The 15,321-nt window shown below is 47.6% G+C and overlaps 1 protein-coding gene across 1 annotated transcript in view; it reads right to left on the reverse strand.

Moving 5' to 3' along the window:
- FOXN1 (forkhead box N1) overlaps positions 1-15,321 on the reverse strand; it is an 848,919-nt gene that overhangs the window by 110,472 nt on the left and 723,126 nt on the right. The window contains exon 8 of the mRNA XM_069615340.1: positions 14,481-14,688. Coding sequence (XP_069471441.1) covers positions 14,481-14,688 — 208 coding nt within the window. The remainder of the gene's footprint in view (positions 1-14,480; positions 14,689-15,321) is intronic.

Raw genomic sequence — 15,321 nt, forward strand, 5'->3', positions numbered from 1 at the left:
GAAGATATTCTTCCCTTTTTTCCTCTCAGAATCTCGCTAGCGATCGTTTACTAGTCTGTCTATGTTGTTCAAACTAGACTTTCCAGATTGCTCTTCGCGTCACTGTCGCTTCGCGAGGGTGGATCCCCATCCTCTTTGCCTAGAGTGTTTGGGTCCGGATCACCGTTGGGACGCCTGTTTTTACTGCGACTCACTCTCGGTCCGGGCACTTCACATCTGTTGGAACGGTGGGAGGAGGTGTTCCGGAGAACTCCTCCTTTGCATTTTCAGGCGTTAATTGACGAAAAGAAGAAACACCCGGTAAGTTCTTTACTTTTCAGAGCACCCCGGCTGGGGGATACCTTTCCGGGTTCCTCCCGGACCGGGAGGGGCATTGATCGCTCTGTCACTGGGGATTGCCCTGAAGTGCCCGTTGGGCCTAATAATTGTACCAGAGTTTTCTCCGAGGGTCTCAGTAAGGGGCCTGTGGATACCAGAGCACGCTCTGAGGCCCCTCCTGTGGGGGCTGTTTGTGGACCCAGTTCTACTGAGTCGTGGGGTACCGGAGCTTGCTCTGAGGCCTCTCTGTCGGCTTCCCTCAAAAATAAGACCGGGTGCGCCCCGAGGCCTTGGGGCTTGCTGTTACCGAATGGATGTTCGAGGCCCGCGCAGATAAGGCTGTTACCGGACCTGGGTCCGAGGTCCCTCGTACAGAGGCTAAAGCTACCAACAGTTCTGAGAGGCCTAGCAAGGCCTTGTCGGTGAAAGCTGTTTCTTACCGTTCCCGCTCTTGCGGCGACACCAGACCTGTTGAGGGGACAAAGAAGCAAAGTTCTTCTTTTACCGGCCGTGCCGAGGTCCTTCCTTCGAAGGCTAATTTGGCAGTTGGTATGTCACAGAAACATTCCAGGCCTCACAGAACCGGCTCTGCCGAGGTCCCCTATGTTAAGGCTAAAGTTAAGACCCCTGATCCATGACGGGGACCCCTGCCTCACTTCCTCACGTGCTGCAGTTCCCCTCAGGTGATGACAAAATGGCGCCCGTTCCCGCCATGACCGCAGCAGCCATTTTGGGTGCTGCCCCTACAACTACGCCATCGGCCTCAGGTGTAGGGCTTGGTTCCGTGGGTGAACACAGAGTCCCTTGTGCGCATCCTTATCGGCCAGTTTATGATTGGAACGCCCGGATGCCCCTTCCGCACTCTGTTTCGTTGCCTGTGGGGTCGGCACCGTTGATTTATGTGGATTCGTCGGTGGAGGGGCCGGTGTGGAACCGTTCCCCGTTATGTCCCTGGAATTATCCTCCTCATGAGAGGCCGCCTCAGGTTCCAAAGCAGTCCCCGGAGGAAGCCTTTTTTGGTAAATTTTAGACGCTCATGCGTACCGACTCCGTGAGGGAATATTTCAAAGGGCTTTTTAGGGAGATATGTCCGCCCGCGCTGCCAGCTCCACCCGTTCCTCCGGTGGTTCCGCCTGCGCCTCCCTTGCCCACGGTGCCTTTTCTGACTCTTCTGCCTTTGCCACCATTGTCCCCGTGGCCAAGGCAGCACCCAACTCGGCTCAGCAAGATCCTGACCTGTCGGATCACGCGCAAGGCGATCAGGACAACGAGGACCTGCCCCGCTCTATGAGAGCTTTCCATGACCGGGTACTGGACATGATGGCTTTCTTGGATGTTCCGGTGCCCGAGGCACCCGCCCCGCAGGAGGGTGTGCTTTCTGTGGCGTTCACCCTGTCTCTCTTGGAGCGTACCGGCCTGTTCTTGCAGAAGGATGTTCTGTCAGAGGTCCGTAGGGTCTGGGAGAAGCCACACTCTAGACTGTTCGTCAATAAGAAAATTGACGCGTGATACGGGCTGCATTCTTCGGAAGAGGTGGCCCTGTCGTCTTGTCCGCCCCCCTCCTCCACAGTAGTGGCTGCGGCCACTTTGCAGTCCAGGCCTACAGCATCCTCTTCCACGACGGCTACTCAGGTTCTGGGAAAGGAGGATAAGCTCCTTGACTCCCTTGGGAGGAAGATTTTTGCCAACTCGGCCTTGCAGCTCAGGCAGGCCCATGCCAAACTGGTGTTAGCGGGGGCTAATATGCGGATGTGGAAAGGTCTGCCAGAGTTTGAGGAGTTCATCCCGGTCGAGAAGCTGGAAGAATTTAAGGGGGGGGGATTATCCGATGCCAGAGTCCTGGCCCAGGATCTCCTGGAGGCTGCGGCTCATCACGTGGACACCTCGGCTCGGGGCCTTATGCTGAGGGTTGATACTTCATGGCAGGCGTGGCTGCATGCCACTAAATTCTCGAAAGAGGTACAGGACAAGGTGTTGGACCTTCCGTTCGATGGTAAGGAGCTCTTTCATTCCTCAAAAGATGTAGAGCTCACCAAGACTAAGGATAGCACTCAAACGGCTAAGTCCTTGTCGGTCCTTGTTAAGACCTTCTTCAAAATCCAGAGACCACTGTCGCAAAGCCGACCTTCCTCTGGCTTTAGGGGCTTCCTTGACTGGAAATCTTGCAGAGTGGATAACCCCTCGGGGAATAACCGCCGCAAACAACAATGGACTCAGTTTTTCTCCCGCTCCTCAGCCTCCTCCTCAGGTTCATGTGGCAACACCACCGAAAAACCTGCAAAATTAGGGTTTTATGTGCTCGCACGAGACCCCGGTGGGAGGACGTATCACGTCTCATTGGGAGGCGTGGCAGACCATCACCGAAGACAGATGGGTCTTGTCAGTCGCTCGGGCGTGCTTCCGCTTACCGCTACCCCCTACCCCACCTTTCAACCCTCCTTTTCAGCTGTCGGGCTCGCCCTCCCTCAAAGCCGAGGTTCAGAAACTTCTCACCTCAATGCTGTGGAACCCGTTCCCCTTGGGGAACGAGGGGAGGGCTTCTACTCCCGGCTGTTTACGGTGCCCAAACCCAATCAGGCTGGCCTGCGCACCATCCTAGACCTTCCCAGTTCAATCTTTTCCTACCCCAAGAGAAATTCAAGATGATCACGCCCGGCCAGATACGGTCCTCCTTGCAGATAGGGGATTGGCTCAGTGTGGTGGACCTTCAGGATGCGTACATGCATATTCTGATTTGGAATCCACACAGGAGATATCTCTGTTTCTCTTTGGGGGAGGAGCACTTCCAGTTTCGAGTGCTTCCTTTTGGCCTCAGTTCAGCGCTGCCTGTCTTCACGAAGATGATGTCGGCGATTGCGGCCTATCTTCATCTGCAGGGCATCCATGTGTATCCGTATTTGGACGACTGGCTCTTACGCAGCCCTTGTCCGTTGAAAGCAGTGGGCAATCTTCAGTCTCCCCTTCAGCTCCTGTTTCATCTTCGGCTGTCAGTGAACTGGCGGAAATCTTCCATGACAGACTCGCAGGACTTGATTTTCCTGGGTTTTCGCTGGAACACGATCGACTGCAGAGTGTACCTGATCGGGGACAGGATGGCGGATCTGTTAGCCACGTGTCAGATGTTTGCGCATGTTGTCCTGGTGGTTCCAGAGGCTTCTGGGCCTCATGGCCTCGTGTTTGTTGGCTCTTCCTCTTGCTCGTCTCAAGATGAGGCGAACCCAGATGGCTCTTCAGAGTTCTTGGCGTCAGGCTGTGGACCCGGATTCCAAGCTGATAATGATTCCGGCTTCCCCGAGAGTGGACCAGGAATGTTGGTCATCTCTCAGCAACCTGTCGGTGGGTCCGGGGTTTCAGGACCCAGTCCCTATGGTGACGATCACAACGGACTCCTCCTTTCTGGGGTGGGGTGCGATGTTAGATCCTCTTCAGGTCTCAGATCTCTGGTCACCTCAGGAAAAACTCCTCCACATAAATCATTTAGAGCTTCTGGAGATCTTCCTTGCGCTCAGGGCGTTCAGACCGGTCATAGCCAACAAAGTGGTCCGCATACGCACGGACAATGTGGTGTCGATGTATTACATCAACAAGCAAGGGGGAACTAAGTCTCCTCCTCTCGTGGATCTGTCCATCCAGATTTGGGAGTTGTCTGTGCTTCATGGTGTTTGGCTGCTTGCAGTGCACATCCCAGGCCAGCTGAATGTCACATCGGATGCCCTCAGCCGGCGGACAGTGGTCAGCTACGAGTGGGAGTTGAAGGCAGAGGTCCTCTCATGGATTTTCTTGCGTTGGGGCACACCGGAGGTGGACCTCTTCACTACGGTGGTAAACAAGAAGCTTCCTCAGTATGCCTCCAGAGGGGGGCTGGGAGCCTCCTCTCTGGGGGATACACTCGAGATTCCATGGCACAACATTAGAGCTTACGCCTTCCCGCCTCTGCCTCTAGTCCATCGAGCGATTTGGAAGCTGAGGAAATCGGTGAACTGTTCCCTTCTGCTCATAGCCCCGTGCCAGGTTTTGGTTCTCAGATATACCGACAAGTGTATCCGCCGATCAGGTTACCAGTGACCCCCGATCTTCCTTACCAAAGGGAACAGCAGATGTGGCACCCCTCCCCACAATCGCTCAGCTTGGCGGCATGGTGCCTGAGTTGAAGTCTTTAGAACATCTTAACTTGTCTTCGGATAACATGCGTATTATCCAGGCAGCCAAGAAACCCTCGACTAGATCCCAATACAGAAGTAAATGGCTCAGGTTCTGTCATTGGTGTTTGGAAAAACAGTTGGACCCAAGGGGTGCTTCGATTAACACGGTGCTGTCCTCCGGATCCTTCCTAGCAGAGTCGGGTGTTCACGTTCTATCATGCAGAACTTACTTTTCAGCGGTCTCTGCTTATATTTCTACGGACCAATGCTCTTACTCTATGGGTAATCTAGTGGTTACGAGGCATTTTGCAGGCTTGACACTCCTCTACCCTCCAATTCGTAGTCCGCACCAGCCGTGGGCCCTAAATGTAGTCCTGACACCGTTGTGCCACAAGCCATTTGAACCAATGGCTACGGTGGACCTCAAGTACCTATCCTGGAAAGTGTCCTTTTTGGTCGCCGTTACGTCTGCGAGGTGGGTGAGTGAGCTCCAGGCCTTGTCGGTGGAGCATCCCTTTTCGGTTTTTCACAAGGATAAGGTAGTCCTACGGACGAATCCTGCTTTCCTGCCGAAGGTGGTAACTGAATTCCATCTGAATCAGTCGATCTCCCTGCCAGTCTTTTTTCCGAATCCTGCCTTAGAGGCAGAAAGGGTTCTGCATTGTCTTGATGTCAGAAGGGCTCTTAAGTTCTATCTGGACAGAACTTCCGGGCTTAAGAGTTCTTCTCAACTGTTTGTGACTTTTGATAACTCTCAGGGTCAGCAGGCGTCTAAGGCGACTATTTCTCGGTGGATTGCCGCCTGCATTACGGAGTCTTTCACAGTACAAGGGCTGAAACCTCCTAAGGGTATTCATGGACACCTGGTGCGGGGCAAGGCAGCCGCGGTTGGTTTTCAGAAATATGTCCCCTGGGAGTCCATCGCTAGGGCAGCTACTTGGGCCTCCCCATCTGCTTTTTGTAAGCATTATTGTCTTGACATGAGCTCAAGAGCTGATGCTCAGTTTGGTCAGGCTGTGCTAAAGAACCTTTTTCAGTAAGGGGTATTTCCATCCACCCGTAGTTCTTGTTAGGAGTGCTTGGGAATCTCCCATAAGTATGGAGGAAAGGGGACGGGACGTAGGAGTATAACCAGGTTACTCACCGTAGTGACCACCTTACTCCTAGTCCATAGTCCCCTTTCCTCCATATGCCCGCCCGCCGTCCCCTCTTAGAAGGTTTGTCTGTTATTGCTAATAGGTCTTTGACCTGGCGATAGAAAAGGACTGATGGGTGATGCGCGGGGAGGAGCCGAGGTGGGCGGGGCTGCGGCCGCATGCCAGGCCTGTGCAAGAAAGAGAGGAAGGACACATTTTGGAAAACATTTTTGGATGCTTTTTTTAAAAAAAAAAAAAATTATTGTAAAACTTCAGTTCAATATATTATATCAAACTTTTGTTACATTAGATTCAAATACATTCTCCTCTCCTTTCTAATAAATTGTAGACCAAAATCAATATTGTCAACAAAAAAAATGAAGAATAAAGGAAAAATAAAGAAAGAAGCAAGTCATGAGAGAGAAAAAACGGAAAAAGACAGCTTAGCAGGTCCTTAGAATAGTATTGGCAGCTCAAGTTGAAACTAACTGTAAAGTTGAGTCAAGAAAATTAATTAGACCACAAGAGAGCTTGATGTTGTGGCCTGCACAACGTGTTAACGTGTTCCCACCAATCGTCAGGCACATAAATTTGAGGTTTAAATTCATTTAAATGTAGTTCGCGTAGTTCAGTCAGCATTGGACATGCAAGGACCAAATGTTTTAGAGACTCAACTTCAGATGATTTGCACAATCGACAAGTATTAGTTGTTGTCTCTTTGGTCTTGCGTAGCCATAGCATTTCATTGGTATTTCAGGCATTCAGTCTGAGTCTTAAGAACTGCAACCTATGATGGCGAGATGGGCATTTCGTAAGATACTTTGGTTGGAGATATAATTTCACCAAACCTCTGGAAGTAGGCAAAGTAGATTTGAGTGCTTGGCGATTGTTATAAGTTGTTATCCAGTCCCATGCAGCTAGCTTCTTTTTAGCATGTTGGGGATGAAAAAGATGCTCTTCTTCAGATATGCTAGCGTCGACCATGATTGCATTTAATTTAAGCTTCCATGATAATACAAGGCAAGAATCATGACCTTCTTTTTCATTCCAAAAGATTTTATATGCAGGAATGGAGGAACCAAGCAGCATCTTGCGTAAGGTGGATAATGATTTCCAGACAATCGTCATATAGATTGAGTTTAAGGCTAATTCATATCTTAAAGCTGACATTGAGATGTGATTAGGAAGGCCTAACACACGCCTCCAGAATTTGCCTTCCAATTTATGCCATAGGTTGAAGTTGACATTCCAGGCTGATTCGCCGCCAAAAGTGAGAGTTGGAATTACCTTCTGGAGGTAAAACATTATTACAGGAGTGATTGAACATTTCCCATAATCTTTGTTAATTTTCGCGCCTTGAAAATTCAGATTTTTTGTTTTGTCGACGAGGTCGCTAATCCAGGCGGCTTCACAGATTGAATCATTTACCATTATTCCCAAATAGCGAATTGACTTGACGACATTTAGGGCCTTTTTTTCAATAAACCATCTAAAACTCTTATCTTTCCTTGACATGGTTCGTCCTATGCACATGATCTTGTTTTTTTCTGTATTTAGGAGCAGATCATTGGCAATTAGGAACTCGTTTAGACGGAGTATAAGCTGTTGTAGGCCAATTTGTGTTTGGTCAACCAACACTATGTCGTCTGCGTAGACCAGATATTTTACATGAGATCCATTTAGCTTTGGTGGGAAGCAATGGACTGACTCTAGCCACTCTGGTAGGTCAGCAAGGAAGAGTTTGAAGAGATCTGCAGCGAGGGGACATCCTTGTTTGACCCCTTTGAATGTTCTTATTGACTCAGTGAGATCGCCTTGTGAATTCACTCTTATTTGAATGGAGGTGTTAGAATGCAGGGCGATAATGGGACCTAGCAGTTATTCTGGGCACTGCCAAGATCGTAAGTTGGCCCATAATTTGCTGCGATTGATGGTGTCAAAGGCTTGGCGGGGATCAACAAAGGCAAAAAAGATTTTTTTCTTACCCTCCAGCGCTGACAATTTCAAGATGGACAAAATGGTGAGGTTTACGTCAACCCCCACTTGGCTCGTAAAGCCCGTTTGGCGACAATCAAATTTGCTCGCTGAGAGAGCCCAATTTACCAGTCGTTGGCGCAGAAAGGAGCCAAAAATGTTCCCGATTGTATCAAGAAGGGCAATCAGGCGATAATTTGCTGGATCAGCTCGACTTCCCTTCTTGTATATTGGCACCACGATTGCTTTTTACCAAGACGAAGGGAGCTTCTTGCTGTTTGTGATCTGAAGAAATAGCCAGTTGATAAATTTGGCCCAATGTACTTTGTGCTTTTTAAACATAAGGTTTGAGATTCGGTCGGGGCCAGCGGCTCTCGAGTTCTTTAACTTGGAGATCGAAATTTCAAGCTCTTTGCAGGAAGGTGTTATATCCCAAGTGGCAGTTGTTGCAATAATCAACATAGGTTCTTCACACACAGGCTTTTAATAAATTGAGGTGAAATACTCGCACCATTTGCTGCTTGTAATTTCATTAGAAATTGATAAGGATTTGGAGCACCCCTTGTTCAGGATTGCCCAAATTTTGCGTGTGTTTTTAGTTACAAGGAGCTTTAACATTGTTTCTGCTCGACTTTGGTCGATTATGGTTGAGTACGATCTTAGCCAGTTTCGGTAGATCTGACGCCGTTCCTTAACTTTCCTTGCCTTGACACATGGATTGCTGAGCTCTCTTTTAATGAACCGTAGTTTGATTTTTTAGCCAACGCTATTTCAGCACTATATAGATGTTTCGGGGAGGACGCAAGCAATCTTGAATTAGAGATTTTCAAGGTGTAATCAGTCAGCAAGGGCATGTATTCCACGATTTGTTGCGCTTTTACACTGTGGCTTAGAGATACAATTGCAGGTCCGTTTGTTACCAGCCTATTTCCTGCAGCATTCGTTTGTAATTGGAAAGAATATTTTTCCGACTCGCAACAACAATCTTCTTTCTATAGAAGCCGTAGCAAGTCGTGGCCGCTGTGTGACATTGGCTGCACATTAAGGGAAATGGCTTTGTCAAAAAGGTCCATCGAGGCCCAGATATAATCACGGGTGTTTGTTCTTGACATACTATGCCGAGTCTGGTTGGGCGGGTGATCACCTTTAATAGATCCATTCATCATTTGACAATTGCATTGAAGGAGATCACGAGACCCAGTTTGACCTCTACAAGTAACTTCATTGTCAGGAAGCCGAACATTTGTCATGGTGACTGGATCATATTTGAACGAACTACAATTGAGATCGCCGCATATAATCACAGAAACGTTGTTGTAGACTAAAAAGGTGTCATTGATTACTGTCAATACTGATTGGATGAAAGACGAGGCTGAAGTCATCGCAGGATTCCAATATCCATTGATTATTAGCAGGTTTGAGGTAGTATTGCTCAGTGATAGTTTGACCAAGGTGCTTTGAACAAATGGGTTAGGATTGGAGAAAGCTACTAGCTACCACCAGTTCTGTATTTTCAAAAGGTTTATCAAACCAGCAAAAGGACGGCCTTTGGTGTTTTTGCCAGCCAGATTTATCAAGATGGTAAATCCATCACGGGTCGGGGGGTCACGGAGCCATGTTTCTTGTAAGCAGATGACAAACACATTCTCCAAGGGTTCCTGAAAGGTGTTAGATGCGTGAATCCTCACGTGTTCCATGAGAGTAAAACTAGTTCCTGTTGTACAATGTTGGCTCATTGTTACTTCCGGGGTCCATTAGGAAATCTTCGCTCATTGTTTGCCCTTCTTTCAAATGTCTAATGCTTCGTCACATCAAGGATTTCTGGTGAGGGCACTAGAGATTGGCGCAGTGCTGATCGCTGCTCAACCTTGCGAAGCTCTTAATTATCATGGTTTGCCTTGGGGGATGCGGGGGATCTCATAAAAGAGGCTTCAACAGTGGGATCAAAACCATAAAGCAAAAGATCCTCATTCACCTGTAATAACAAGTTTTTCACAGCAGCAGAGGATATATGAAGAAGAACTTGATCAGATGACAATTCTGTTATATATTCTACGATTTTGATATCGTCTGATGAAATTGATCGTAGTGGTGGAATACATGCAAATAATTTTAGTATATTTGCTCGATTTAAGTTGACTTCGTTGCCATCTGAGTGAATATTTTGAAGACGAAGTTTCCACAGGCAGGATGGTTTATCTGGGTTTGAAGTCCCGGAAGCTTGATGTACTTGAAGCGAGCTAGATTTCAACTGATTCGAAGTTTGTTTAGGATTTAACTTTGAGCTTAGAATTTGCTGAGAAGCCTTTTTGATGGTAACAGTAGGCTGGCTTGCATTAAACCCAGATTGCGGCTTCCGCAAGGTTCCAGTGGCAGCTGGTCTCTTCATCACAAGCGACTCAATTAAAGTGACCCCTTTGGCCTCACTAGAGGCGTCGATAGTGCCATCAAGATCGACCGAGTAGGTCGATAAGTTGCAAAGATCGATGGAAGAGTCAGGAATGACATTACTGATGGAGATATCGCTGGATGCTACTCGCTGGCGTTTAGCCGAAATCTTTGAGGGCCATGGTGAGGCTCCTGTACCTCGCAATGGAAGATTGGAAGCGGTAGACACTGAATGAGTTGGGTTTACTTTCCGCTCGAACAGACTTGTCTTCTTTGGAGTCGTGATATTTCTTATACATTTTTTCACGTGTTGTTGTACTTGTTTCTGTGCAGCTTAATTTCGAGACTCGTGGTGATGGTTTTTGCCGGACCTTTAAATATGTTGAAGGAGTTCACAGATGAAGAGACGTGGTCAGCTGCGTATACCTGTCTCAGACTCGGTCAAAACTCTTGATGTCTACTTGGATTCCAACATCTCCATGGACAGACACGTCAACACAATAGCCTCCTCAGCTGCGTACCACGCCAAACTGATCAACGCAGTCAGACCCTTCTTCTCCAAAGAGAATTGCACAAACATAGCCAGAGCAATCACCGGCTCCAGGCTAGATTACTGCAATGTACTCTTCCTAGGAACTTCCAACAAAAACCTGGAAAGGCTACAAATCATAGAGAACAATGCCCTCCGCGCTGCCCAAGGTATCACGAAAAGAGAACACATCTCTGAGGCCAGAAAACTAGCCCACTGGCTACCAATAAGTGAAAGAATCATCTTCAAAGCTCTGACACTGACCCACAAGTGCATCCACCTCACCGCCCTGGTCTACCTCTCACAAATAATCCACCCCGTCTCCTCCACAAGGCCAACCAGGTCACCATATACCAACATGCTCTGTGTGCCACTAGTAAAAAGAGCCAGAGCTGGAGGATCCAGCTTCCCTTATCTCGCACCATCACACTGGAATGCCCTACCTCCCACAATCAGAGGTGAGCTCTCCCTCATTTCCTTCCGGAAAGCTATGAAAACCATCCTCTTCACATAAGGTCTCTCACAGCACCATGTTTGCCAATAAACTGTCTGTAATGTAATAACCAAAGATGCATGAGCTGTAATGACTAATCTGTTTGTAGCAATCATAATGTGCCAACGACTGCTACCAATCCTGTACCCCCTGTAACTAAGTTCTTGCAAGTAACAGCGCCACAATGCACCTGGGCTGTCTACGTGCTATATAAATATAAATTAATAAATAAATAAATAAATAAATATGTTTGGAGCCAGGATCGAACTTGATGAAAGACTGATGACTTGGGTCGCAGAGACATCGGCGTTCAAGTTGGAATCGTTGCCTTCATGGCAGACGGCTGAGGTGCTCGCCATAGAGCCGGAGTTAACCATATCTTTGGCAGGCACGGCAGGAACATCCGAGCCATGTAGATGTGGGGTTCCAAGCAGGTTGTCTCAGATATTAGTTGGGCCCAGGGGAAATGAGTTGGCATTTTTTGCATCCATTTCACTGATTCAAGCAAGCTTTCCATCAAGGAGTCATTCTGACAGTGGTGGCGTGCTGCTAAATCACTCAACCTGTCTTGCCATCTCACAGAGTTTTCGGCGTTGGACTCCATTTGAACTTGCAAGAAACCTGAAAATTGTTCAAGTTTTTTGCTGTTATGTTAGAGATTGCAGCTCCTTGGTCACTTATTGTCCCTATCCGGGATTTGAAGATTTTAGTGAACGGAGCTAGGGCAACAGCAGAGACAGCTAAAACATTGTTATGTATCTGTGAGAGGACTTCAATGGAGATGCCAAGCATTTGCGGTGCAAAGTCATGGGACGTCAAAGAACAAACTGAGTTTTCGAGGTTGTATTGTGGATTTGAGGAAGAAACATTTTTAACGTGATTTAGCGCTTGGATGTCTTCTCCAGAATGAATCAGGGAGGGTTGAGGAGTGCTTGCATTCAGCAGAGGGTTCACGCACACAGATGGAATTGTGGAAGTACCTTTTGTTTTTAACTCTGCAACTCGTTGCAAACGACTAGCACAAGCAATTGCACTTCGATCGAGGTGAGTGTGAAGTGGTTGGAACTCCTGAGCAAGAGACTGGGTTACACAGGATGGAGGAACCTCCAAAGGTTGTTCATTAGAGCTCGACATGGAGGGTCGACCGGCCTCCGGCGCTCGACAAGCTAGAGCACTGTCATTGCCAAATTCTAAGCCATCAATCACAGACCCGGAAAGGGTTTAACCAGCTGTATTCGTCACAATAGGATCAATTGAAGAGCGGGGAAGAGTAGTTGAGGACAAAGAGCATGGAGCAGATTCAAGAGGCCTCATTACATTTTTGCCTTCAGATAGTAAAGTCTGAGTTGAAGGCAAAATTTCAGGAACTGGAACAGGTAACATAATAGCTACGGGAAGAGAAGAGGCGCCCAACGATGTAGGTGAAAGTTGTGAAAAAGGGCGGCATGAGGATTTCATCTGAAGCAAGATGTCCCTGTCGAAAGGAGGACAATTGGTGACGGAATTAGACATGGGAAGCCGTGAAGCCACCAAGGGTTGCTTGGGGACCGACGAAGAAGCCAGTTGATTTTTCACAACAAAGTTCAAAATCCTTAAAAGTTCCTCATCGCTGACTAAATATGGAAAAGTCTTTTTGTCAGTAGACGGAACAGTGTTTTGGATAAAGTCATGTGTTGTGACGGGCTCAGGAACTGTAGAGGCAATTTGAGCCGACTCAGAGGGATTTGTAATGTTAATGAGTGGGGAAAACTGGGGAGGCGCCATAACGTCAGAAGAAACACAGGAGGTGGACATGGAGTAAATAAGGGGGACATCCAGAGAAAGCTGCAAATGGGACGCCTGTTCACCAGGCACACGAACCGGGAGGAGAAAGGAAACAATATGTGAGTCAGCCTTAACAGCACCACAGGCTGCGGCGCCGGCTTCTGCGACAGGCACACTGGAAGACTGTTCGTGGTTGAGGACTCGATTGGAGTCGAGGTTAGTGACCGGAGGTGGGCTCGAAGAACAGTTAGCTTGGGCTGCAAGAACAGCAGGACGTGAGGTGGAGGGAGGAGTTAGAAACTCGGGTACCTGGCACTGTGTGCCGGGGTGCAACAGGGATGAAGGCAACGATGAGGAGGCAGCCAAAGTCAGTGTTGGGACATGAGAAGCTTGTAAAGCCAAAAGAACCCGACCAGTGGCTTTGCTTACCTTGTCCCCGGCGGTTGCTTTCATCGTGGACCAAGGATTTGGCATGCAACGCAGCTGGGAAGATTTTTTCCGAGTCTGGGGTCCGTCCGCAGACAAAGTCATTTCTCATGCTGGCAACGAGCAAAGGGGGAGAGCGGGCGGAGCGGGCTGGGAGCGGACTGGGGCAGACTTGGACTCAGCTCCTTGACTCCGCTCCGCGCGAAAATGGTGTTTTTAAGCACAAAGACTGTTAGAGACAGAAACAGGACTAGTCGTGCAGCACCTCTCTGAACAGCAGAACGTGGAGACTGGGGCAGACTGGGACTCAGCTCCTTGACTCTGTGCTGTGCTCCCCACGAAAATGGTGTTTTTAAGCACAAAGACTGTTAGAGACAGAAACATGACTGGTCGTGCAGCACCTCTCTGAACAGCAGAACGTGGAGACTGGGGCAGACTGGGACTCAGCTCCTTGACTCCTTGACTCCTTGGATGCTTTTTACAAAGTGCTCCGGTCCCGTCCCACAGGACGGAGAGATGTCCCATAAGTATGGAGGAGAGGGAACTATGGACTAGGAGTAAGGTGGTCACTACGGTGAGTAACTTGGTTAATTTATTGGTGGTTGACCACTCCACCTGGGCACTTACAGATGCTCACTCCTAGCACTTCCCACTTGATACACCTAGCACTTACTCCCTACTCCCCCACCCCTTCTCTCCCTCTGCACTTGCACGTTCTGAATGCTCACAAGGCCTAGTAGGTCTGCCTCTATCTTACAATGTTATATCCAATTTTACTGCCATGTCCCCCTCCTCCCTCCCCCCCCCGTTGCCCTGTGGGCGCTTTGAAACACAATTTACTTGTTGCATAAGCGCTTTACAAATGTACAATAAAATAAAAATAAAAAAATATATAAATATGTGTGCTGTTGAGGCAAAGCCTTGTTTTAGGAGATAATACAAACAAGTTTCATTTATATTGCATACATTACAGATGTACATGTAGTCAAACAATCTTTAGTGTTGTTTGCATTGGCTCTGGTTTCCCAAATAGGTACACCAATGTGAGTGTCCGTTGAACAACATTCCACTCAAGAGTGGAACGGATTGGCCTATGTTTCCTTTTAACTGTATCCCGACCCCAGCATTCTGTCCTGACTGTGTTTACAGTGCTATTGTCCAAGTGTAAAAGACCCCTGTTTTTTCTAAAGTGGAGTTACACAAGTAGGATGAGGTATTCAATGAATCATGAAGATTGCAAGCAACAGTATTTTGACCAGGAATCCCTTTTCATCCAAAAGAAGTGCTTCAAATGTAGTCTATGAACTGACCTGGCTTTGCCATACTCTTCCTCACGGCCACTGGGTCTTTCCTTTTCCATTTCTGAAGCTCCTCCTGCATCTTGTCAATTTTGGCTGGATTGAGAGCCCATAAGCAGCCTTTACGAGAAGAGCTGCCAGATTTGTTTTCCACTTTCTCAAAACACTTGTTCAGTGACAGGTTGTGGCGCACAGAGTTCTTCCAGCCATCTGGAGCTGTCTGCAGGTGTAAAATGGAAATCATGTATGAACCTTTAGCCACTGACATACAACCTCCTCAAACATAAGCTAAAACTTAATGTGGCCTTGATGGTGAATAGTTGGCCCAATTCCCTTGCAGATTTGTACTCTTAAAATTAATTTAAGAACACACTATCCCAATTTTTGCAATAAATAGTAGGGAAGTTAGGGATCCTTCTTAAAAGTCCATTACATGAGTTGCAACAAAATAATTCGGGGTCGTGTTGAGAAAGAAAGGGTGCCTCGAAAACGAAAGCAGGTGGTGATAGCTGTGGATCTCCTGAAATTCTTAAACATGTCAGGGGTTTTTATGTAGAAAGGAACTGTCGTAAATGTCACCAATACTGTGACATTCATTGGACTTTTGACTGTTGACAGCAGCTGTATTATTAATATTTCAACAATGTGTATGCCTCATTTTGGATGTGAACGTCTAATCATCATCATCATCATCATCATCATCATCATCATCACAATAGCTTTATTTCGACACAGCGTCATAAAAGCATCTAAACACACATATGTTACATGAAATAAATAGAGTATGCAATCACTTCGCATTAAAACAGATATACAATCACAGTATATAAAAACAGAAAGTAGAATCGAAATA

Source organism: Ambystoma mexicanum, chromosome 9 (assembly GCF_040938575.1).
Source record: "Ambystoma mexicanum isolate Mex_15411 chromosome 9, UKY_AmexF1_1, whole genome shotgun sequence".
Taxonomy (NCBI): domain Eukaryota; kingdom Metazoa; phylum Chordata; class Amphibia; order Caudata; family Ambystomatidae; genus Ambystoma; species Ambystoma mexicanum.